This window comes from Impatiens glandulifera, chromosome 9, assembly GCF_907164915.1.
Source record: "Impatiens glandulifera chromosome 9, dImpGla2.1, whole genome shotgun sequence".
Taxonomy (NCBI): domain Eukaryota; kingdom Viridiplantae; phylum Streptophyta; class Magnoliopsida; order Ericales; family Balsaminaceae; genus Impatiens; species Impatiens glandulifera.
The window spans coordinates 31890934-31917684 of record NC_061870.1 but is presented as its reverse complement, the minus strand read 5'-3'; the positions used below and the strand labels follow the sequence as shown (position 1 = coordinate 31917684).

The 26751-nt window shown below is 35.3% G+C and overlaps 3 protein-coding genes across 3 annotated transcripts; 1 reads left to right on the top strand and 2 right to left on the bottom strand.

The window, feature by feature from the left end:
• The first annotated feature begins 3680 nt into the window (after positions 1-3680).
• LOC124914409 (transcription factor TCP2-like) lies at positions 3681-5538 on the top strand. The gene has a single exon (XM_047454951.1). The coding sequence runs from the start codon at positions 4040-4042 to the stop codon at positions 5444-5446; it is 1407 nt and encodes a 468-aa protein (XP_047310907.1). The 5' UTR covers positions 3681-4039; the 3' UTR covers positions 5447-5538.
• Positions 5539-9865: 4327 nt separating this feature from the next.
• LOC124916682 (KH domain-containing protein At4g18375-like) lies at positions 9866-13682 on the bottom strand. The gene is made up of 8 exons (XM_047457432.1): positions 13575-13682; positions 12782-13421; positions 12201-12689; positions 11882-12121; positions 11536-11802; positions 11255-11313; positions 11081-11177; positions 9866-10482 (listed from the first exon to the last, which is right to left on the bottom strand). The coding sequence occupies exons 2-8, from the start codon at positions 13415-13417 to the stop codon at positions 10348-10350; spliced, it is 1923 nt and encodes a 640-aa protein (XP_047313388.1). The 5' UTR covers positions 13418-13421; positions 13575-13682; the 3' UTR covers positions 9866-10347.
• Positions 13683-14418: 736 nt separating this feature from the next.
• Positions 14419-16376, bottom strand: LOC124914703 (protease Do-like 5, chloroplastic). The gene is made up of 8 exons (XM_047455302.1): positions 16035-16376; positions 15690-15833; positions 15534-15596; positions 15348-15437; positions 15151-15276; positions 14998-15085; positions 14843-14917; positions 14419-14777 (listed from the first exon to the last, which is right to left on the bottom strand). Exons 1-8 carry the CDS (start codon positions 16308-16310, stop codon positions 14671-14673), a joined length of 969 nt encoding a protein of 322 aa, XP_047311258.1. The 5' UTR covers positions 16311-16376; the 3' UTR covers positions 14419-14670.
• Positions 16377-26751: the final 10375 nt, after the last annotated feature.

The window sequence follows — 26751 nt, the reverse complement described above, 5'->3', positions numbered from 1 at the left end:
AAATAATATTGTTGCGTTGTTATAATGATATTGATAACATGTATCAAAATGTTATAAACAATAATCACTTACTTATATATATTTGTCCCCATGTGATTGGAGGATTGTCAATAAATAATAAGCTTGTACACATAATTGCTTACACCATCCTAACATTATTTTAATTTTTCACTCTATATTGCTAATGATTGTACAAATATACTTAATCTAATATTCAATACAAAAAATTGCATACAAATGCAATTTATAGTAATCATAATTATGAAGTTATAATCAACATATAGTCATGCTTTTGAAGTATAGTTTATTAGATCATAATAGTTTTAACACTTTAATTAGTTACCTATTGTGTTGCAATTTACACAAATTCATATATATAAGTATTGACACTGTAAATATATTTAATAAAGGTTTTGTTTGAATTGAATTTATTTAAATAAATTAAAGAGTAAATTTTTGGATAATTTTTTAAGAAATAATAATATTTAATAGAAAATTATTGATTTTTAAAAACAAAATAAAGAATATTTTGATTGAACTAGAGGATGAATGAAGAAATTGCCAATTTTTGTTTTAGATTATTTAAAGGAATAACTGGTATTTTTTTTTTCAATTTTGCTTCAATTATTATATTATTTTTAAAATATTTAGTGTCTATTTTACATTTAATTATATTAAATAAATTTAAAATACATCACTTATTAACTGTAACAATTAACACAGTTAAATATATATTTTTTAATTTAAATATTTAAAGACAATTTAAACCCAAGTACTCAATTGATGAAGACTACTTCTCATGAGAATATTTGTTCAATAATTTTGTAGTCATTTTTTGAATGATTAATTATGAAGACTGTTCTCATTATTGATTATTGAAAAATATTATCAATTTATCATGAGAAATGTGAAGTATTCAAATAAAAAATATTAATATAGTAATTATTTTCAATATATCATTCAAACAAGAAATAGCATAAAAAACATATCAATTTATCATTTAAGAATATATATATATATATATATATATATATATATATATATATATATATATATATATATATATATATATATTTATTTATTTTTTTTTTATTCCAACAAGTTGGTACAAAAAAACCACAATTAATGAGCAGTTTAAAGATTTCTTATGATTGATATTAATTAGATGCATATATTTCTTATGATCGAAATATAAGACTTTAACAATAATAGATTAATTAAAACAAAACATAATTATTTATATTCCTTATTTTTCATAATATCGTAACCTATATCAATAACTATCAGAATAAAAGCTAACATCTATGACAATTGATACCTGATGGACTCTCAAATTACATAGTTAGACATTGAGCTATTATTTGTATTTATATTAGTGTAACCCACTGTATAAATGTAATATTAAAATATAGTTAATTTTTTTTAACAGACCTACTTTTCTATTTATATTTAATAGTATATAGAGTATAATAATTTACAAATTACTTTCATTAAATTCAATGAATTGAGATAATTAATGAGAGTCCTATTTATTTTCACAACTATGATTAGTATAGTACTAGTTGTACAACAGGTCCCATAATACCCAATTGAGATATTAAGTGTATGTAATTAATTTTTAAATATGTAAACAAAATTCTAACCCTATATTTTTTATGTTTAATATAAATTATATATTAATTATAAATACAGTTATATACTAATCTAATTATATACAGTTATAATTATTTACATCAATATATATAATTAATGAATACAATTATTAACATCATATAATTATAATTATTTCATTTAAATCATTAAAACTATTATTTATTTAATCATATATTTATAATAAATAATTAAATGTCCACATTGTGTGTCTTGTAATGTAATATTTTGTAAGATACAAATAAATTCTTTCTATTTAAAAATGATCATATATACAACCCTCTATTATTTATTTCCTTTCGATTAAAGGATATTTATTGTTATAAAATGTATAAATTTATATGTTATAATTGTTTTTTTATGTATCCACTTAGATTGTTAAACAAAATGACATATTTTTAAAGTTAAAAAAATTAAACCAGACAAACCCGATTTGAATTTTGTATCCACTTAAAACAAAAAGATATTAAATTTCGTGTATAAATATTAAATTATAAACTATATAATTTGAATTTATTTTTAGAAGAAAAACATTATATTTTTTTTATTCTTTCACTCTCTTCCTTCCATTATTTTTTCTTTTAATTATCTTATTTGTGAAATTGAAGAATACTCTCCTCCATATATTTTTATAGATATAAATTTATATATAGATTTCATATATATATTTTTATAAATCTGTTAATTAATAAAAATGAAGAGGTGTAAGTAAGTAATAAATGGTGATAGTTAAAAGTAAAAATGGAGACAGTAAAAAGGGGAAGAAACGGCGCTATGTCTGTCCTTTACGGATAAGCTTCGTGGATTTGCTCGCAATGGCCACTAGGGATTCTAGGGCATTGAAATCCGATTACTATCTCTCTTTCTTTCTCTCAGATTTTGGATATAATTACTCGAAATTCTCATAAAGATCGATCGACCTGAGAGCCCTACTTAGCCCTAGCTATTATAAACAAACACTCTCCTCATCCAAGATTATTGAATCATCTCAACTTCTTGCTGAATCAACCGCTAGCAGAACTTCAATTCAAGCTCCTGTAATGGTGTCAATCCTTTTGTGAGTAGTTCAATGACTTTGCCGCGAAAGGAAGAAGTTCGTTAGTTACTTCAATCAATCAATCAATCAATCTCCATCCACGGTTTGTTTGACAGGTGTTAGATAGATAGATAGAGAGAGAGAGATAGAAATCGCTTTAGAACTACTCCGAAATCAGCAAACTATCTTCAAGAAGCTTCAAAGCGGGTACGAATTCTCCGTCTCCTTCTCAACAAATGACTCCTAATTTTGCTTCCGTACTACTGAATAGCATAGATCAATGAAAATGCATGTTATAGTTTCTGGATGGATTAACGATCTTGATCAAGTACCGCAATATCATCGATCTTATTTGCTAATAATGATGATTTTAACTTCATATGTAATGTAAGCTCACTGTTTGTTGTTTATTATCTATCATGCTAGAAACTGATTGAGATCTTAATTAATTAATTAATTAATTTGTAGAAGAAGCAGAGATGATCTAGCTAGCTTTTGCTGAACTTGTTGCAATTTAATAATAATTAATGAAGCAGCTGTGGGTAAATTAGGGTTACGGAGTGATCTAATTAAGATGAATCATGAACATTGAAGATCATATAATTTGGATAAAACCTAATAAAATGAGGGTAGAAGTAGAATTAGTAATGATTATAAAGAGGAAAATGGAGGGTCAAGCTTTAAAAACAAAGCTGAAGAAACCAGGTCTGTACGTACTGCTGCTGCTGTTGCTGCCATAGAAAGAGAACAGTAGAAGATTATGTAGGCAAGAGCAGAAGTAACAGTAGTACTGATTCAATCTGAACCAATAAATAATATAGGCTGAATTGGAGGAGAGAGAATTGATCATACTTTTTTGTTTTTGTCTGTAAAATTAAAGATTAAGATAGTAATTAAGCTATAATTATGTATGAATAGGAATAAAACAAGATGGGTAGGTGTTCTTCTTCTTTTAGCATCTGATGCTGCCCTTCACTCTCAATGTGTGTTTAATGGTTTTCCTTTTGAATTTGAAGAGTTAAGAGATTTTTTGAAAGCTTAGGAGGAGTCCTTTTGACTGACATTATCGGCCTGCTGCTGCGGTGCTGCCTATGAACGTGATATATCAAAGCGTAAAAAAAGGGTCTTTGCTGCGTTTTGTGCACATATCAATACAAAAGCCAAAGTGCTCTGAATGATTGTCATCAATGCAGGCACACACATAATAAGGCTCTCTCTTTCCATTTCTCTCTCTAAAAACAGCCCTAATTTTTCTATCTCTTACACTTTTAAGATAGAGAGAGAAAGATAAGAATAGGAGGGGAGATAAAAGTGGCTGCTTTTAGTTCTGCTGGGAAAAGGCATGAAAGTGGTATGGATGTGGACGAGATTCAAACGCATGGGTGCAAATTTCCCAGAATCGGTAACGACGGGACGGATGGAAGAAGGATGGGTCGAAATGGGGATCAGGATGATGATGAGGAAGACGGGGAGGTTAGAAGGGAGGTGTTAAATGGAAGCGGAAGTGGTCATAATATTGGCGTTATTGGGAGGTTTTGTGGCTGGCCTTCTTCAAGGATTGTTAGGGTTTCTCGTGCATCTGGTGGGAAAGATCGGCACAGTAAGGTTTTGACCTCTAGAGGGCTAAGGGACAGGCGAATTCGATTATCTGTTTTGACAGCCATTCAGTTCTACGATCTCCAAGACCGACTTGGTTTGGATCAGCCGAGTAAAGCAGTCGAGTGGCTACTAAAGGCGGCGTCGACCTCCATTGATGAACTCCCGCCTATTAAAGCCTCCTTACCTGAAACACCGAAGCAGTTTAGTGACGAGAGAAGGTCGAGTGCTGGCACTGAGCATGGATTTGATTCTAACGAACTAGAAATCGATGGTGACCCTAGCTATCAGCACCACAATCATCATCAACAACAACAACAGCAGCAGAATGTTAAATCAGCTTGCAGTAGCACCTCAGAAACCAGTAAAGGTTCGGGTTTATCCCTGTCCAGATCTGAAAGTCGTATAAAGGCTCGGGAGAGAGCTAGGGGAAGGGCGGCTGAGAAAGAAAAGGAGAAAGAGAGCGATTCTCGTGTGGTCGGGAATGTTCAAAATTCTTTCACCGAACTTCTCACATCTGGAATGAACAATGTTAGTAACCATAGTTCTAGTCCAAGTGGAAATGGAGAAGGAAATTTCTTCCAAAAGAACCGTCACTGGTCTTCTTCAGGTGGTCCATCTGATGAATGCTTTACTAGCGGACTTTTTGGTTCATCATCTCGCCACAGCAACAACAGGCATTCTTCTTCTTCTTCTGGATTCGGTGCTATCCCATTCAGTATAACCGGCGGAGAACAGCAGCAGCAGCAGCAGCACCCTCCTCCTCCAGAACTACAACAGTTCTCGCTCGTCCCTGACCACCACCAGCACCAGCACCACCAGCACCTGAATATCCCAGTGGCACACGGTACAGGTAATGGGAACGATTACAATCTGAACTTCACCATATCCAACCTCGCTGGTTTTAGCAGGGGGACCCTTCAGTCCAATTCACCGTCTTTGTCGACGTTGCCTCACCTCCAGAGGTTTATACCTTTAGAGGGTTCAAATTCAAATGCACCCTTCTTTATAAGCTCCGCAGCTCAAATGGAGAACCACCACCACCACCACCTACAACAACAACAACAACAGCAACAACAACAATTTCCAGCTTCGCTTGACGACCGCTTGCATCTTTACTATCGTGATCCAGACCACCACCGGAAGGGGAAAGGGAAGAACTGAGACTTCATTCTTCTTCTTCTTCTTCTTGGTTTCTTCGTCGCCGTCTTTATCTCCGGGTACGCATCTGAAATCCTTTAATAATAAATTTGCTGCGTTTCAATATTATTAGTCTTGTTATTTTCTATATACGTGTGGGTTTAATTAATTAATTATTTTCCTTTGCTGCAAGATATATATAATCGTATTAGAATTAATAGATTAGAGGACAAGAAATTGAAATTTAATTAAAAAAAGCTCCGATAAGAATGGGATGATAAATTTTTATTATTATTATATATTATGTATAAACCTAGATAGGTTATGCTTTTAGGTTACTGGGAATGAGGGATCGGGTGTTGTTTGTCCCACTGTTTGTTGTCGCATTGGTTCCCTGCTTTCTAGCACCTCTATGGTCTCAACAGGTGTTAGTCTTTGAACAGACGACCGCACTTTGTTTTTCTTCTTTCTAGTCAAATTTTGGATATTTTGTATTCCTCTCTCAATTAAAATATACTAAACCATTTCCAACAAAACAAATACATTTTCTTTTCTTTTTATAATGACCCCCATCCCCCAGGTCTTTAATTTTGTTCCTGATGCAAACCAAATACTATACATTCATTTAATTATTATTATTATTATTATTATTATTATTGCCTTTGTATATATATATATTAATTAATTCCTCAGACCCCAGTCATTTAGATATATATATATAAATATATTTGAAATTGCTTGATTATAAAACAGACCAAGAAATTTCTAGGGCTATGTGAGATTAATTAAACACTTGCTAGACAATATTGAGGATTGAAGTTGAAGAGATTGATGATATATATATATATGTATATATAGGATGGAGCTGCAGCTTATAAAATAATAATAAAAATAATATAATTAAGTTGATTTATGGTGGTGGGTTTTAGATGCAGATAATGAAGATGATTGTCTGTTGGAGGAGGGGGAGAGGAGGAATTGTCAATTTAATGTTGTTATTTTAGCCAATATCTATAATATTATTATTATTATATATGATGAATTAATTAATGTAATATTTTGATAATTGTATAACAAACATTTATCGCACCTTATCTACTACTACTATTTATAATGCGAGCGAGCGATCTTCATTAATTAAGAGCAGGAGAGGATCTCCTCTCTCTCTCTCTCCCTCTCCTGACTCTTGATTGATTTTCTATTTTCACTGCTGATTCAATGGTTTTGTTGTTCATCATTCAGCCCTTTATTTTATTGTATTTATTTTATGTGTATGATCTCATCTAATTTAATGAAAACTGAATATATAAATCATTTTATTAATCCAGATGGGTTTAAAAGTTAAACAATAATAATATATATAGTCAATCCATATGAAACAATATTAAAAAAGTATTTTGTAAAACCTAGCTAGGTTAAGAGTTTATAAGAAATTGACTACCTGCTATCACAAAATTTGAGCAAATTAATTCCCCATAAAAACAAATATCATTCAACAAATTAAACCTATATTAAAACGGTATATGATGAGATAGTTAATATACACATTTAACTGTAAAAATATCAGTTATGTGTTTGCCTTAAACGCCACTTTATAGTTAAAATTAAAAAGAAATGTATAATTTAATTGAAATCAAGAGTAGTATTTTTCTCACTAAAAGGCTTAAACAAATGAGTGAGCTGATTTTTTTTTTTAATGTGTTTAATAAAAGTATCTTAATATATTTGAGACGATGGATTTCAGATATTTATTTTAAAAGTAAATTTTAGATATTTAATAAGTTTCAGCAATTTAATATACGATTTATTACCGTCAAACTTACACTACTTATCTAAATCTAAGACCCAGCCCCCAGGTTATTTACAACGGCCACACATAATAGTTTTGGTGCCCTTTCTTTCTCCAACCTGAACTTATAATATGTTTTTATCCTTCCTCGTCTCCAGCCAAATGTATATGCGTAGATGTTATTCATTTCACCATTTTGACAATTTTTTCAAAATGATTTCTAAACTATATTTTTTTAAATAATTTATATTTTTATATATGTAAATCAATTTTTCAACTTATTTTTTTATAATATTTTTTAAATATATAATTAAATTATTAAATTGTATTATACTTAAAATTTTATCTAATTTATTTTATAATTTTAAAAGAATAAACATATAAAATACATAAAAAAAAATAAATTAAAATTACCCTTACATACTAAATAGTACCATAATTAAAAGTACGTTAAAAATACCAAGTATTTTTTTATTAATAATATTTGTTTTAATATAATATATTTGTTTACTTAAATGCATTATTAAATTATTTTGTTGTGTATGAATTATTAATATATAATTATTTTTATTTTTATTGTGTATGAATTATTGATATATAATTATTATTTTTTATTTTATTAAATGTAAAGTTAAATATGTAAAATTAATAATTTTAATAAGATAAAAAAATTAGTATAAAAAATTTTGAATTTTGAAATGATTTGAAGATGAATTACTGTTTACCTATTTTAAAAATTAACATTGTCTAAATAATAATATAACGAGCACAAAAGTCTTGCTCATCCAAATATCATGAGATTCTTAAATTGCTTTTTTTTTTCATAAGTGAAGTTAAATATACACAAATATTGTTACCATATTTTAATAAATTTATAATGAATTACAATAAATATGTCAATTAACTTTTTACTGGAGTAAATCAAAACCAGAATTGTTATAAACTAATAACAGATAAAACTAAGAAATATGCATCATTTATCTATTACACATTTCAACAATAATAGTGTACATAATAAACACAAAAGAATCCTGTCAACTTATGATATAAGTAATCCCGAGAGCCAGTTGCAAGCTGTTTCAAACAAACAGCATGCAGAGCAGTAACCAAGAAACTATCAAGCCTCCGTCTCAACCAATACTTCCTTAAGGGGTCGAGATTGTCAAAGCTAAATGAATTCAAATAAACCATTTCCTAAATGATACCCTAACATGCACTACGCAAGAGACAAGAGCTATCGAGGGATGATGATGACAAAGGCAACAACATATACAGAGACTGTGTTATTTCTCAAACAGTATTAAAGGTATAATAAATAGCATGGAGAGAATAACAATCAAATTCATGGACACAGACATCCTTGGCTAAGATACAGTTACTGAACCTGTTCAAGAAATTCAAAGGGTAGCATAATATCTTGCCCCTATTGAAAGTCTACTAAGTAGATTCCAATTATACCAAGTTGAGATTATTTGCAAGTGCACCTGGAAGGAAATAGACCATGTAATTATACAGAATCAAGGCTCTATTAGTGATTGCTTGTGCATTTGCTTGACCCAAATGAACTAAGGAAGAAGGTAAATAACATAATATCCTGCAGACCTTCTCAAGACCTTGTTGATCAAGTAAGATGGAAAGTTTTTATGAGGATTGTAACAAGAAATGATAGAAAATCATTTAAGAAAAAACTAGACACAAAGTTTGAAATCACTGTTTTTTAAAAATATTAATAAGAAAAATAGTTTGTGCTTTATAACCACCCATCAGGATAACTCAAATGAAAAGAGTTTTCCCTAAGAGATCAATTATTTCAGATTCAATTCCCACTAAGAACGCCTTAATTTGAAGTGGGAGGTCACCACTCTAGGGGGCGTGTTAAATTACTCAAGAGAATAATCTGGTTTAGAAAAAAAACAAAATAGTGTGTGCCTTATATACTTATAATTACTAATTATAAAATTCATTTAATAAGCTGCTACTCTTTGTTTGGCCTCCAGATTTCATTTCAACATTTAAGAGGAGCTTCTTATAGTCTCAGATAACTATCAAACCTCATGAACAATGATAAATAGTTCCTATAAGTTTATTTTATTTGCTAATTTATTTATAGATATATTATAATAAATTAGTTTGAGATATTTTAAGTTTATAAATAGATATAACCTATTACTTTCAGAATAAAATATCTAAAGTTTATTCTAATTACCTCAAGTTGGGTAAAAATTAGAATCTTTAAAATATTTCTAACTAATTTATTCTAATATATACAGTATGATTATTTCAACTAATGAAACAAGCCAAAATGCAATGAGTAGGAATTTCATTTGAAATCAAGGTCTGAAAAGAAAATTTAGTTAAAAAAAGAACATAAAGCCTATATTAATTTATGAGCAGAATCAGGAAGAAAATTTGGGTTTCTTTTAGGCTGAAATTTCTGAGCTTAGAAAGTGCTATAAGCAGATCAGTCAAGCATTTTAGTTAACCAGGTAAAAAGATCACAAGACAGATGATAATGGAAATACCTAGGTATCAAGAAAACACAATGAAGTGAGAATCTCAGTACCCATAACAATATCTGCAGTTTGACTGCCAACTGAGGAGAAAGATAAGGTGAATGAAAATAAGCACTAGATACGATAGTGCTTGATATTCTCGATGAAGGAGAACAGAACATTCTTTAAAAAAATCTGCCAATAAGCCAAATTATGGCCTTGTAAGATGGAGAGAATAATCAAACAATATTCGCAGCTCATCATTGAAATAGAAAACCAGTAGACCATGAGGGCCGGAGGGTCATATCATTCACAAGCAATATCGAATACATAAAAGGAATAGAGATGATAGGGAAGGAGAAACCACAGCGGAAGAAAGATCCAAAGAAGCTCTAAGATAATAGGATAGAACGAACATAAAGTGAACCTACCCATTGGGAAAATATTCTATACTAAATGATCCTTGATAATCATCTATGTTTTTGCTAAGGAAGAACCACAAATCCCATCAGAAGAAACCTATGTTATTAATCATCAAACTTATGGGTCTACAGAAATTAGATCCATGGGGACCAAGCCAAACGGTTTATTAGAATCCTACTTCAATAGAATTCACCTCTGAAACCATGAAACCAGCCCTAAGTTCATCTCGCCATAATAAATGCCTGGATCAAATTCTCAGCGGAGCGTTTCTGATCAGATGTGCCAGATATTAGAGCAATTAGGTCACCTCTTGTTGATCTGGAATCAGAGATCACATCTATAGATGCTCCTGATATCTGTAAGAGAAACAAAATAGAGGAGTAAGCTGCCAAAAAACACAGGAGTAGAATTTTGCAGACCAGGTGGATATTTAATCTAGGGTTGATCACTCAAGAACCATCTAGGGTTATTTGAATAACCAAGTCCAAGTGGTTATTTCCAAATAACCTTGTTTGATGTACGTTATTGAAAATCAGGTTAGTTGAAGGTTATTTGGGTATAAAGACATTATGGATATAAATATATATAATGAACAGATTATTATATATATACTTTTTTGAAATAGAGGTTATTTTGGCATTGATTTGATCGAAGAGTAAATAGTCAATTGGATAGTGGATTATTTCAAATAATCTCAAATAACCCACATCACACAAAGCCCTAATAATGCTTTCAATCATAATAGGCTATTATTCCCACAAATAAGGATCCGATTAGATTTTTATCACTACAGAAGTTCATTGGCCTAAAGGATAAAATCATCATTGCCACCAATCTCTAACATATGTTCTTCATAGCTTTAAATAAGCAGTCCTCAACCAAAAGAATAGCAGTTACAAATAAATTTTTAAAAAAAACTTGCATTGGATAATAAACAAAAGAAAAGGATCCTACCTGACGAATATTAGCTAAATTCGATCCGCCCTTACCCACCACTTTATCCACTGCATATGCAGGAATTGTCATTTCTAGAGTTGAGGGTGCTGAGAATCTGTAGTCAATCAAGAAATGCGAACAAGAGTAAAACTAGGTGTAATCATGTAGATCACAAACTGTAAGTGGACTCACCCTCCATAGAACTTTGATGAGTAAGAAGGTAAACTAGCTCCATAGGCATCGTCACCCATCTATGTGTATACATGCAAGAAGAAAAATGATCATATTAGTCCACAAACAATATAAATGATCCAAGAAAACCTCTATTACACTATAACTTGGATCAACATTGTATACAAATGAAAGTAACCAAACTTACACTACAATTTGGATCATGATGCATTAAATAATCTGAATCATGATACATAAAATACCTTATACCATACGAAAAAAGAGATGAAAAAGGCATATACCGGCATAGAGCGATATCCATGAACACTATTTGAAGAAAGCAACCCCAAGCTATTCCCAGATTCATTCCTGTGTTCATAATGCATTGGAGCCATTGGTTGGATGTTTGGCATAACTGAAGGCATTGAGATGGCAGATCCACCAGCATACAGGGGAACAGCACCAGAAGACATATCATGGCTACCTTCCCACACTTTCAGGGCACTATCTCGAAGTCTAAAAACAAGCGCCACGACTGCATCTCTAACCCTACCAACTTCCCCTAGAACCTACATGCAGAAGAGACAAAGCCTCAGGGTTTATAAATTGGTATCAGAGGATATGGTCAAAACATGAACAACAACAAACCTCAACAAGTTCATCTAATGGATCAGCACATCTGGGCTTCTCTCCTTTGGAGATTCTAATATCTGCTTTGGTCCTCTTTCGAATTTCATTCACAATGAAACCACCTTTTCCAAGTATACATCCTATAACTTTAGATGAAATCAGGAACCTCAGGTTTATATTTTTCTCATCCTCGTCACTTATTTTCTCTTGCAGTAGGAATAGAGCTTCAACCGCCATGGATTTCAAATCAACCGTCGACTGCCCAAAAGAAACCAATTTCATTTTTTGACCTAATCCGCTATATTGAATCAACCAAAAGAAGAATTAACTACATTACCTCATTAGAGATGACGGTAATAATACAATCATCGCCTTTTCCTTTGGCATCGTCAACATCTATAAGCGCACCACTGGATTGCCTGATATTTTTTATGGAACATCCTCCCTTACCGATAACACGTCCAATCTTGCCCGATGGGCATAGCACTTTGATAGTTAACTTCTCCGATCGAGCATTTCCACCAAATCCGGATACCTCAGGAACAGTTGATGAGTAAATCGGAAAAGCACCACCAGTGTCAGCATATGGATATTCAGATATGTGTGCAGAACCAAGAACAGGAGCATGTCTAGACGATAGAATAGAATCTATGCTAGTATACATGCCACTGGAAGAGTACATAGGAACATCTGAAGGGATAATAATGCTTGGAGGAGGTTCAGGCATTGTGGTGTCAACAGGAATCTCCTCCTTTGGATTGAACTTGTACATAATTGTAGAGATCACAAACAAGGCTTCTTTTACTGCTTTTGGCTCACCAGATATCTGTTCAAAATAAAAAATAAAAAAGTGGTCACATATCAATAACTTGTTTTTGTTGTTGTTACAAATTGAACAAGGAAAACATTCAATCTAACCAGTACAAAGTTGTCAAACTCCATAGCACATGAATGAGTTGGATCACCAGCATCCTTAGCTACAACCTTGATGTTGGCGTTCGTAATTCGTCTCAGTCTCTTTATGGTAGCACCAGATTTCCCTATAATAGTAGCAGACTGGCTAGATGGAACAAGAATTTGACATTCCTCAATATCCCTTTGCTTGTTGTTAGAATCATCAAGAGTTGCTAAAGAACTGGCAATAATCAAGTGCATCTTAAGAAGAGCATCTTGAGCAGGACAAAGTGGTCTCCTATCATTAAATTCATCATTAACCTCAATCTCTTGCTTCTCCTTAACATGACAACATATAGTTATAACCCTTTTCCTTGAACCAGGAAAAGGGTCAACAACCTTAACCCTAGCTCTAGTCTCCTGACGTACTGAATTGATCACTTTCCCATTTTTTCCAATTACACTCCCAATAACTTCATCAGGGCATAATATCCTGTACACAATTAACTCGTTGTTGTTGTTGTTGTTGTTGTTACCCTTTACATCTCTATTATCGGTTGCGCGTTTCTTATGATTCTTGGTGTATCTATCATCATCGTCATCTCTTTGGTAACGCTCGTTTTCAATACGAGGACGAGATCTCTTCCCTATCTCAACCATTCTCCTACAAATAGAAAAAAAACCCACAATTACGATTCAAATAGCAAAAACAATCCATCAAATAGAAAAACAAAAAACATGCAGATCAACTATCTTTAGATTCTTTTTCTGAATGGCAATGCCCGTAAAATAAATGAACTTATTATAAATTGCATACCTAAGAGAAGAACGTCCGACAGTCAACTAACTGCTTGAGGAAAAGAAACAAACTTTCCGTTGAATCGATAATAGTACCTAGTATTGTCCGAAAGAAGAGAAGAAAGACAGCACAAGAAGAAAATAAAAACCTAATTTATGTCGCGCAGCATATATATATATATATTGTTGCTGATATGATCAGGGTTAGACCGACTCGGGTACTTACAGCCGGATCAAACTTGTTTTACTTTTATTTTAAACTATATATATATATATATATATATATTAATATACTTTATAATAAAATAACGTACAAATTAATTATTAAAAATATATCAATCTTAAAAAAGTAATTTTATTATCCTAAATATTATTAACTATATGGGATTGATCACAATAATTTATTGCTTCTTTACCTAATGAGTAGTGACAAATGGTTCTTAGGTAACAAGTTGTAAAGTATTAATGTGTTTTATAATTTTTTATAAATTAAGTGATGAATACCCAATTTTAATTGTTACATAAATCAAATAATATATATATATATATATATATAAGTATTTAATATATAAATTAGTTCAATAAAATGTGAAAATATATTTTTTAAAATTATTAAAACTATTTTAACCAATAAAGTTTAACTATTAAAAAACTAAACATAATATATTAACAACAGAAATTAAAATCCATAAAAACAAATATATTGTTAACATAATTAAATATATTTTATTAGTATATATTAACATATACCAAGTCTTCTCAACATTTTTTTTAAATAAATCAAGGTATTACTTAAATAACCCTACCAACAAACTCAAAGACTAAAATATGACGTAACTATGAAATTAATAACCACGAAATTCTTCAAGAAAACAATGAATAGATTACCATTTTAATAAATAATTTTTTGTAGCTGATTTTAGAATGATATTATATGACAGTTATAAAATAAAGTACTTAAAAAAAAAAGTAAGTGAATGATGGTTACAAAGTGTGAAGACATTGGGCTCCATATTTATGCAAAAGAACATATTACGCTTCAATGGTTGTTTGATACAACCACCACCGCCGCGGCGAGAAGGGGCAGTCGTGGCATAAAGCTTGAGACGAAACGATCAAAACCTGTCGTTGTAAGGCGTACCATACACGATCAAGTAAGGAACCGTTCGCAAGACTGTGTCAATTGGTATCGCAAAGTTAACACCAGACGACACTCCTGTCCCTGCAGCATCACAATTCACAACCATCAATCTCAAGAGAAAAAAAAGTGGAGGTTAAGAAACCTACCTTTACGAGTGAAAGTTGCTGTATTGACACCAATAACGTGACCATACGAATCAATCAAAGGTCCACCTGAATTCCCTGCAGATAAACAAACAGATCATAAACAACAACAACCTCATATATAGTAAAACTGGAAAAAGGAAGATTTGCTGTTTTACCTGCATTTATAGCCGCATCGGTTTGTATAGCTCCTCGAATGGCCTGTCCATTTGGAGATGGTATTTCCCTTCCTAATCCACTAACAACCTTCAAGAATACAATAATCTATAAGCTAAATAAACGAGAACATAATAAGTTCTTATTACAATTACCCCAGTCGTCAAAGTGTTTTCGTATCCAAATGGACTCCCAATAGCAAAGCAACTCTGACCAACTCGTAATTCACGGGATGTGCCAAGACTTGCTGGTTTTATCTCATTATCACCCTCGATATCTACCTACCAAAAAAAATGAATTATTTAAAAGTGCAGTAGGACTGGTTTGTTTCACCTCAGTAGAAAAACAAAACCTTAAGAACTGCTAAATCATAAGCTGGATCAAAACCAACAAGTGTAGCATCTCTCGAGAAGCTAATTCCCTTTGTATTAACCAGAATCGCCTGAACAACAGCATATGAAACTGATCATTAATACTATATAGGCTGCTGCTGCTGCTGCTGCTGCTAAACTTACTTAGACAAACCAAATCTCACAACCTTACACCGATGCAGTCCACTTTTATCAATGGCAAACTTAGCTACAACGTGATAGTTGGTTACCTGTCAAAGAAAAAGGTATAATTGAATGAAAACAAACAAATTCTCATAATTTTCAGTTACAGAAAATTAAGGAAGATTATGAAGAATACTCACAATGTGACCTAACTTGTCCCAAACAAAGCCAGAGCCAGTTCCTTCAATCTTCAGATTTTCATCTCCATTTAACTCTGTATCAGAGCCCTTAGAGTTTTGAGCTACCTCAATGTCTTTAATGAATACAACTGACGGGGAGGTTTCCTAAAAATGTTACAAAAACACATATTTGAAAATTCTGCATCTGGGTTTGAATTGAAGGGTTCAATTCAGACTTAATCATTAATATGTTAACATTAAGGCTCAGGATGATATTTGAAAGGTTCAAATTGATATTCATATAAGCACAGTCAAGTTATATAATTTACCCAAAACCCAAAATCAAGCTAAGAGAAAGAGAGGGACCTGGAAGATTTGAACGACGCGAACTTCATCTGGGTCGGTGTAATCTTGCTGCTGCTGCTGCTGCTGCTGCAAGGCAACGGCAGAGTTAGGAAAAGGGTATCTTGTAAAGGAAGCTGCAGCGAGAGTGGAGGTAGATAGGATAAGTATTTGGCGCTTTGTTAATAGCTTCTGGTTAGACAGATTCGAATAAGTTTCCTCAGAAGACTGAAAAGAAGATGAAGAAGATGAAGAAGAAGACGGTGATGGAAGAAGCTGCCAAGTGCTCAGAATCACCATGGATCCTTAATTTCCTTTTTTCTTAGTCCTTGGATAAGTTTGCGGTTGTTTGAGTGGGAGTAGATACTGATCAAATTAATAAAACAATATTGGTCTGTTTTTTTTTATTTATTTGTTTTTATCTCGTTTATGATTTCAACATTTTATATTACATTCAATATTGTTAGAGTAGTTTGAGTGAATAAATTATTGCTAATAAATAAAATCAAATATATATTAAGTGATTAAATATATTAGATACACCTGATATTAATAATTCAAATAAATGAAGCATACATAAATTGAATTGAATTGAATAAACTACCTAACCGAATATGCCACTTATAATTGAGGTTTCTAAAATTATAGATTAGAGAAGATGTAACCACACATGAACAAAATAATAAAAAAATATCAAAGATTATTTATTTTGGAATCGAAAAATATTTTCCAAATTTTTTAACCGATGTTATTTAAACTTGTCACGTTATACTACTACGTTAGCGCTCATCATTAAAAATTTGGTCGGAAATAAACACATGTATTTTTGTTAGTATTTTTTAAACACGATGATAAAGTGTTTATTTACTAAAATACAATATATTCAAGTGACTTTTTTCAAAAACTCTAATGAAATTAATATTTTTCTTAAAAATAGTTTATGCAAAATGATATAAATGAGAATTATTTAAGCTCTCAACAACAAAAACATTAAAAAAAACAACACAAAATAATTCATAGATGATCACACAAAAAGAACAAATTTTAACTAGCACGGAAATCTTAAAAAAGATCAATGAGTTCTTCAACTGCCTCATTTGGTTTACCTAATGAAACATCCCCGATTGTTATAATAATATAATTATGAATTAAACGCAGTGGTCGATAATGATAATGTTCTACGGTTTCATTCAAGTCAAATGGTCCACCAGAAGATAAGCCGGATAGGGGTTTAACGACTCAAACCAACCGAACTCACCACCTCTATCCACATTTCCCAACAGTTGGATTCCTGCATAACCCATTGAATACCAGTCATATTCTATAATAAGCTCCAAATCACAATCACTCTATCACAGTGTAAGAGCAAGTGAGACGTTGACTCCACCTCTTTATGACACATTCTACAGCGACTTGACATAATACACTATTTTTCCATGCATTTATCATCTGTCAAAATCCCTAAATGCATGACACTCCATCCAAGGAACGAGATTTTCGATGGAAAATTAGAGTGTCACAACTTCTCCCATATGAGATCGTAAGTAGCATTCTCCGCAATTAAAGAGTAACGATGACTAACCTTAAAATTATGAATATTTTGCCAACACAAAATATCACACAAAGAAGGATTCACATCTTACGCCCACCAAGTTCAACACTCTATCATGTGAAACTAACTCTTTAACATTTAGTCTTCTCCTATATATGATTCTCATTTCAAAACCATTAGAACTCGTGTCAAACATGTATTTGACTGTAGCATCTCTACATATAGCAATCAAGACAAGGATTGGGTACGATGAGAAAACACTTCTTACATTGCACCATATATCATCCCAAAACTAATCGAAAAGTCATCGTTAACCGAAATCTGCATTGTCCACAAAAATATATCCACATTAATGAGATGTCACTCCAAATAATGCATTCCACTACCCGGTTAATAAGTTTGGTGAACCAACTAGACCAATCATGCCCATACTTGCACTTGATCATAGTAACCCATAGAGAGGTAGGCTTTGAGGAATATTTTGTTACACTATTTCGATAAAAGAGCTTTGTTAAATGAAGTCAAATCTCGTATAATTAAGCCTCCTCGGTCCTTAAATTTCTTCACTTTGTCACAGCTTACCAAATAACGGAAGGATGACTTAGAGGACACCAAAGAAACTTACAAATAAATTTGTTAGATAAATTCATACCGGTTCAAATAAACCTAACTTAAACAAACTTCCTATGCAGGAACGAGGAACCGGACCGGATGAATAAGAAAACCAAGTGAAGTAACCGAACCGGTCAAGCTATCAAACCGATCAAGCACACTTGGAACGTGACTGAACAGAGGAAGGATCGGCCAAAGCCTAAAAGCCAAAGCTCAAAAAGCCGATCAATCCACAAGACCGGAAGAAGTCCGGTCACTTCACTATCAAAAGATATTCGGCCAAGTCAAATGGCCAACCTAGGCCAAGTCAAGAGGCCGACCTGCACAAGAAGACACTTTGGGTATCTGCTGAGAATGATACCAAAGGAACAGACTGAATACTTCCATATCCATGCAAGTCTGAGGAAAGACTGTAGGCTGCAGAAAACAGTACTACCGGATCTTTCCACTTCGGGATAAGCCAGAAAGGAAATCTTCAAAGTACAGACAACTGTCCAAGCAGACAGTGCCTACATTGAGTAAAAGACAAACCCGGCAGGTTTGCTTTACAGACCGGCAGGTCTGAAACAGGATACCAGGTCTGAGATTGACTGTCAGGTCTGAGGAGAAGACCGGCAGGTCTGAGACACTGAATCACTGCACCGCTGACCAGCCAATCAGATTCAAGGCTTTGAAATATGACCGTTGGCATATTTCACCTATAAAAGGAGGCAGTTGAAGAAGAGTAAATGTAGTTACAAAAGTTACGAAGCGGGACAAAAAGCAGATATTGAGCAGTTACTAAGTGAGACAAACATTAAGTGCATTTACTACAAGTGATAACAGTGTGGCATTCTAAGAAAGCCTAAGTGCTAAACTCTAAGTGTGTGTTACAATTTCGGTGTGAATTGTAAGAGTGTTATCGAGCAGGAAATAAGTCTCGATCGGATTGTATTTGTATTCCTTAGTGAATATCCTTCTCGCGGTTTCGAGAGGAAGGGGTGACGTAGGAGTTTTATCTCCGAACATCCATAAAATCTGTTGTGTCATTTACTTTCTGTTGGCTTCTTTACATAACCGACTAATCTAACAACATCACTCAGAACCGAATCTACATTTACCACACCAAGTATCCAGATTGCCGAAACCGACCCACCATCCTTCAAATCTTCATCATCCGAAACCGACTCCGCCTATCATACACGTGTACCGCTTCAACTTGAAAGCAAACCTCTTCCGCGCTTGAACCTAGTTCAAGGGTTTGTAACAGGTTGTGTAGTATTGAAACCCCGGTGTTAATCTCTAACAGGATTAATCACCACCCTACGAGTGAGAACCGCTAACCGGTCCAACCCCCGGTCCACCAACGGCGACCTAGATCCTAACAATTGGTATCAGAGCAGTTAGTTTCAATACTCAAGCAAACATGTATCAAGATAGGCCTCCAATGCTAGAAGGTGATGACTTTGCCAACTGGAAGGCACGCATGCACCTACATCTAGTCACCTTGGATGATGAAATGGAATTCGTTCTAACCGAAGGACCGATAGTCATTGATAAAGACAGAAAAGAATGGACAGCTGATGATAGGAGAAGGAACAATCTGGACAACCATGCAAGAAACCGGATCTCCAACAGCGTAGATAGAAATACATACTGCAAGATCAGAGACTGCCAAACCGCGAAGGAGACTTGGAACACGGTCATCCAGATCTTTGAGGGAAATGAAAGAACAAAGGAGAACAAAATAATGGTGGCCACACAGAAGTTTGAAAGCATCAAAATGAAACCAGGGGAAACTATGAAGGAATACAGTGACCGGTTCACTGGTGTATTAGATGAATTGGCAAATCTGGGCAAGAAGTACGACAACAAAGAGGTCATCATGAAGGTTTTGAGGTCTCTTCCAAGTGCCTGGGATATAAAGACGATGGTCATGATAGAATCAAAGAGCCTACGTAAGATGAAATTATACGATGTATTCGAAGATCTTAAGGCATATGAGTTCGAGATGAACTCCAGAACTGAAGAGGAAGTCTCGGCCTCAACGTCAACCAGAGCACTGTTCACATCTACGGAACCGGCCGCACCTGTTCCTGCTCCTATATCTACATCTGCACCGGTACCGATTCCTGCACCTGCACCGATCAGAACCGCCGAACAGTTTACTGAGGACGCCATGGCCATGCTCGCACAGAAGTTTGGGAGGTTCATGAAAAGGAGCCAACCGACAAACAACTACTATGGTGACAAATCCAATATAAGATGCTATAACTGTAACTGTATGGGACATTTTAAGTGGGAATGCAGGAAACCAAGGAGAGATACACAGAAACCAGACTACCAAAATAACCGGAACAACTATCAACAAACCGGTGAAGGAAGTGAAGTACCGAAAGCATTGATAGCCGACGATGGAGGAAGTCTATGGGCTCACAGTGACAGTGACGATGACCTCACATGTCTCATGGCAAATGAGAAACAGGTATTTGACTCTCCCTGTGATGAATTTACTAAAGATGAATTATATGAAGCATTGAATGACATGGTAGAAGAATATAAGAACCTACTGACCATGCTACCTAAGCATATCAACCTTAAAGCCGACCCCATAGTACCGATCCCAGTAGAACCAGAGGTACCTATCATAACCGAACCAGAAGCTATACAACCTGATGATATTCATACCCTAGAAACCGAATTAGACCTTAAGATCGAACAAGCTAGTGAGTCAACTAGAGAACTAACCGAGAAAGAGAATGCCAGATTTCAGTATACGATGGCCGCCTATAGGAGATCTAGCGATATAGTAAAGAACCTGAATAAAGAATACAGGCATCCACGTTGTAAGAATGGTCTAGGATACACAGAAAACAGATCTAAAAACCGAAAATCCATATGGAAAGCAAAACTTACAAAAGGAAACCTTCCCTTCATAAAATTCCTTAAGAGCACCTGTACAGCTGAAGAAGAGGAGACCGCGTATTATAGGGAAGAAAAGACAAAGTATGACTATGTTGGCCCAACCGATTCATGGCTTGACCTTGAGAAAAGGAGAGCAGAAATCCTCAAATATAAGAAAGACTTTCCTGAACCACGTAGGTCAACCTATAGATCATCAAACCAAAGACCATCATCATTTAGGTCATCTGTAGGGAAACCAAAATACACCAGACCAAGTGTAAGGAGAACAGTTGAAACTTTAGCAAAGAAGACCGTTCGATTTATCAAGGTTTGGGTACCTAAGGGACTAATCACATGTGGACCCAAGTAAATGTGGGTACCAAATAGTTGTAAATATGTAATTTTTGCAGGACCCAAAGAAACGGCTAGGAAACTCTGAATGGTTCTTGGACAGCGGTTGCTCCAGACACATGACCGGAAATAGCAATCTGCTAACCGACATCAGATCAGTAACCGGTGCTCCAATTACCTTCGGTGACAACTCTAAAGGTAAAACCGTGGGCAAGGGTAAGATTGTCCATGGTAACCTAACTATTGATAATGTACTTCTAGTTGAAAACCTACGTTTTAATCTACTTAGCATTAGTCAGATGTGTGATGCCGGATACACAGTAGAATTCCTTAAACATGCATGCTTAGTTAAGAACTCTCAAGGAATAGTACTACTAACCGGAAATAGGATAGGTAACATCTACAAGGTAGACTGGAAAACTAGAGTAGAACATCCTATATGCATGATAGCTAAAACCGATCAAACCTGGCTATGGCACAAAAGATTAAACCACCTAAACATGAAAACTTTAAACTACATTCGTGGTAAGAAATTAGTTGAAGGCATCCCAGATATAGTATTTAACCAGGATAAGGTTTGTTCAGCATGCCAGATGGGTAAACAAACTAGGTCATCGTTTAAGAGCAAAGGAAATCTCCAATCTAGCCGATGCCTAGATCTTCTTCACATGGATTTATTTGGACCAATTCAGGTCATTAGTCTAGGCGGTATGCTCTACACCATGGTAGTTATTGATGATTACTCTAGATATACATGGGTAATATTTTTACCATCTAAACGTGAAACGGTATCAAACCTAATCAACCTCCTTAAGCGTTTGCAAAATGAAAAGTCAACTCGTATAAATTGCATTCGAAGCGATAGAGGTACCGAATTTACTAATAGCACATTAACTGCATATCTTGATGAATCCGGCATTAGACACGAGTTGTCTAGTGCTAGGACTCCTCAACAAAATGGCCTGGCCGAGAGAAGAAACCGGACTCTCAAGGAAGCCGCACGGTCCATGATAGCCGACTCCGGCATTGCTCAGAAATATTGGGCTGAAGCTATCAACACTGCATGCCATACACAAAATCGGTCTTTGATAAACAGATTTCACAACAAAACACCATATGAGGTTTATTTTAACAGAGTTCCCAAACTTAAATACCTCAGGATTTTCGGTTGTAAATGTTATATTCATAATAATGGTAAAACCCAACTTACTGCTTTTGATGCAAAGACCGATACCGGCATTATGCTAGGATACTCGTCGGTAAGTAAAGCATATAGAGTATATAACAATAGAACTGCAACCATGGAGGAAACAATTCACGTTGTTTTCGATGAATCGGTTGAAAGCAACACTGCTTCATGCTTTGATCTTCATAACAGACTGGAAAATAACGATATTCATTCTGATAGCGAAGATGAGACCCCGGTCTTCAGGGGATTTGTCCATGACCTAATGGGTAATATTGATACCCAGCCGGATCAAGCTGTTTCACAGCAGGAAGCTGACACTTCGGTCCAACCCGAGGAAGCCGGTCGGTCTGACAATCTTGGTCAGCCTACCGACATGTCTAGCCTTGATCAATTAAACGGTAACTTGGTAGACACCTTTGAACTGAATCTCAGAAGAAACAGTAAACATCCTCCTGAGCAAATTATAGGTGACCCTTCAGAACCTGTTCGAACTAGGAGTCAACTTCTGGAAGGATATTTTAACTCTGCTTTTATATCCCAGATTGAACCGAAAAGAATAGATGAAGCATTGTCAGATCCGGACTGGATCTTGGGAATGCAAGAAGAGCTAAACCAGTTCGAGAGTAGTAAAGTCTGGTACTTAGTTCCCAGACCGAAAGATAAATCGGTCATAGGAACAAGATGGGTATTCAGAAACAAACTCAATGAGGACGGTCTGGTCACGAGGAACAAAGCCAGATTAGTGGCTCAAGGCTACAAACAGGAAGAAGGCATTGACTTTGAAGAGTCATTTGCTCCTGTAGCCAGGATTGAAGCCATTAGGATTTTTCTTGCATTTGCTGCTTTCAAAAATTTCAAAGTTTTTCAAATGGATGTTAAAAGTGCATTTCTGAACGGTGATATACGTGAGGAAGTGTATGTTGAACAACCGCCCGGTTTTAAGAACGCTGCATTTCCAAACCATGTATACCGACTGAACAAAGCTTTATACGGTCTAAAGCAAGCACCAAGAGCCTGGTATGATACGCTAACCGCATTCCTATTAGAGCATGATTTCACCATCGGTTCAGTGGATAAGACCTTGTTCAAATTTGAAAAGAAGGAACATATCCTACTTGTTCAAATCTATGTAGATGATATTATTTTTGGTTCCACTGACCCCAAGCTCTGTGACAAATTTTCAAAAATGATGACTGACAAATTTGAAATGAGCATGATGGGAGAATTAAGTTTCTTCCTAGGTCTTCAGGTTAAGCAACTCAAGGAAGGAACATTCATCAGTCAACCGAAATATACCAAGGAGCTTCTAAAGAAATTCGGTATGGACACCTGCTCCTCGGCGGCCACTCCAATGAGTTCATCCATTAAATTGGACAGGGATGATGAAGGGCAATCAGTAGATCAGATTGCATACCGGGGCATGATCGGTTCCCTGCTATATCTGACAGCAAGCAGACCGGACATCCTGTTTGCAGTTGGTGTATGTGGGAGATTTCAAGCAAATCCAAAGCAATCCCACTACACAGCCGCAAAAAGGATACTGAAGTATCTAAAGGGCACACCTGATGTCGGTCTGTGGTACCCAAAGGACTCATCATTCAATCTAACGAGCTATTCAGACGCAGACTATGCAGGCTGCAAGATTGACAGAAAGAGCACCAGCGGAACATGTCAGTTCCTTGGTGACCGACTGGTATCATGGCATAGCAAGAAGCAGACATCCGTGGCTACATCAACCGCAGAAGCTGAATACTTGGCGGCCGGAAGTTGCTGTTCTCAACTTCTCTGGATCCAACAGCAGCTAAAGGATTTCGGTATTACAGCCGAAGAGTCCCCAATTTTCTGTGACAACACAAGTGCCATTGCGATTACATACAACCCGGTTCTACATTCCAGAACCAAGCACATCGACATAAGGCATCATTTCATTCGAGAGCATGTCACGCTGAAGCATATCCGGCTGGAATACGTACCCACCGATCAACAAGTAGCCGATATCTTCACAAAGCCTCTACAGGAAGCTAAGTTCTCTCAATTTAGACTTACTCTCGGTTTAACCGATATCAGTCAGATCCTTCCTAAGGATACTTAAAAAGGAACACCAGCTTCGACAGATAAAACAAGTAGTTCTTCTTAAGCTGCTGATCTTTGAATTCTCAAGATGCCTATGGAAGAACCGCCCAGCTCATCAGACAGAGTAAACCGACCGGCTACTTGGTGGAAACACCAACTAACCGCATCGGGATGAACAACTGATGACTGACCGGTTCGGAAGCAGGTCATCCCAGATTATTTGAATTTCACAGATGTGGAACAACTACCAATGTTTATAGATATCTGCTCTGAAATGTTTCCTTTTCAAAGAAAACTGGTCGCGCCTAAAAAGACGTGAAGATCTTTTGATATCTTTCACGGTTCAGGCCTATGACCGACACCTAGACTGCAAACATACCCATTTTGGTGAATAACCTTTTATCCTGCAGTTAATACAGGTCATTCCATTTAATGTCTGGACAATAGGTTAGCCCCAAAAACAGTATTTAAAGGAAGCGTTATTTCACTTAATCACTCACAACTCAATACACTCTTTCCCTCACTAAAGCAAAGAAACTCACAAGAACATCATCTCTCTCTAAGGCATCCTGACAATGTCTACCTTCACAAACATCCTACAAGTGAACTTCGAATCATGCTCCAGTACAGATCACTATGATCTATACCGAATGATCAAACAACTGGAGGATACCGGTCTCCAGTACTTCCTAGATGATAATCAACTCATCTATCCTCAGTCCGTCATTGAGTTTTTCAACAATGCCAGGGTGTACCGGGGGACACCTTACTTCAACACCCACATCCAATCAAAAGTTAGGGGTGCTATCTTTGACTTCACCGAGCAAGACTTTGCTCGGTGCTTCAATCTGCCCAAACAAGGGCTCACGGACCTTAATCCTCCAGCCGACACCAAGGCTGAGGTCTCTCTCTCTCTCTCTCGGTCAGATGAGCCAATCGATGATCATGGCTCCAAATATCCCTTGAGGGCTGAATACCAGCTCCTAAATGACATAATAGGGAGGAGCATCCTCGGGAAAGATGTAACCCACACATATTGCACGGTAACGTTCAATATGATGGCAGCCATCATAACGAGGACGCCGGTCAACTGGTCCAGGGTGCTGTTCGATGTCCTGATCTGGATAATCGGCACCAGGTCGGTGGCGTTCATTCCCCAGATCAGCCGGCTGTTTGAGGAGCTCGGGGTCCCAACCTGTCCAGGCGAAGGTTTGGACCGCAGCCAAGTGTTCACCAAGGAAATCATCGACTCGTTCTACGATCGGGTTGAAGAGAGGAGGAACCATTAGATCACTCCTTCTTGCATCCGGTCATTTTGCTTCATGCACCGGATGTATTATTATTCAACTCAGATCTGACCATATCGGCTTCATCCATGTCCACTTCGGTTTTATTTCTGTTTTTCATTTCTGTATGACATATTTCGGCTTTATCTCTATCACTTTCGGTTTCCATCTAATCAATGTTGTTTATGTGATAAATGCACTTAATGAGATAATCTTATTTAATGAGATAACTCCCAACCACCTACATCTTTACTCTACAACTAATCTGGTTGCTTCTCAACTACCATTTACCTCGAGACTTGCAATCTGCTCCTTCCCCATGCATCATTAAAAGGAAAAGATTCTCTTCCTTAATAAGACAAAACTGATAATCAATGCTCAGATTTTCCCTCCAAAACCGATTCTATATAAGGAGCCATCCTCCTTTCATTTTCTCACATCCACAATCACTAGTATTTCTCTTGAATCTCTCTCTCTCTACATCATCATCATGCCAAGCCGAACTTTGGGAAATTTTCTAAGTGTTGACTTCGGCTCATGCTTGGCCGAATGGGACTACGATCACCCAAAGAAACACATGTTTGAAAGTCTCATTGTTACCGGTCTTCAAGCCTTCCTTGACGAATCCGGTCCCATATTGACTGAGGATGTCAAGGAATTTTTCAGAAATGCCGTCAACTGGGGAGACCGCATTGTAACCACTGTAAGGAATCATACCTTCCGGCTTGATGAAGCCGAATTTGCCTCCCTCTTCAATCTGCCCAAAGAAGGGTTCTCTGACTTTCCGGCCTTAGA

Coding starts and splice junctions, on each gene's coding strand:
- LOC124914703 (XM_047455302.1), bottom strand. CDS start 16,310: ATGGTGATTCTGAGCACTTGGCAGCTTCTTCCATCACCGTCTTCTTCT. Junction 15,597..15,689: donor GGGACAAGTTAGGTCACATT/GTGAGTATTCTT, acceptor TTTCTTTGACAG/GTAACCAACTATCACGTTGT. Junction 14,778..14,842: donor AGCAACTTTCACTCGTAAAG/GTAGGTTTCTTA, acceptor GTGATGCTGCAG/GGACAGGAGTGTCGTCTGGT.
- LOC124914409 (XM_047454951.1), top strand. CDS start 4,040: ATGGATGTGGACGAGATTCAAACGCATGGGTGCAAATTTCCCAGAATC.
- LOC124916682 (XM_047457432.1), bottom strand. CDS start 13,417: ATGGTTGAGATAGGGAAGAGATCTCGTCCTCGTATTGAAAACGAGCGT. Junction 11,314..11,535: donor ATGGATATCGCTCTATGCCG/GTATATGCCTTT, acceptor GTATACACATAG/ATGGGTGACGATGCCTATGG. Junction 11,178..11,254: donor TCATCAAAGTTCTATGGAGG/GTGAGTCCACTT, acceptor GATTGACTACAG/ATTCTCAGCACCCTCAACTC.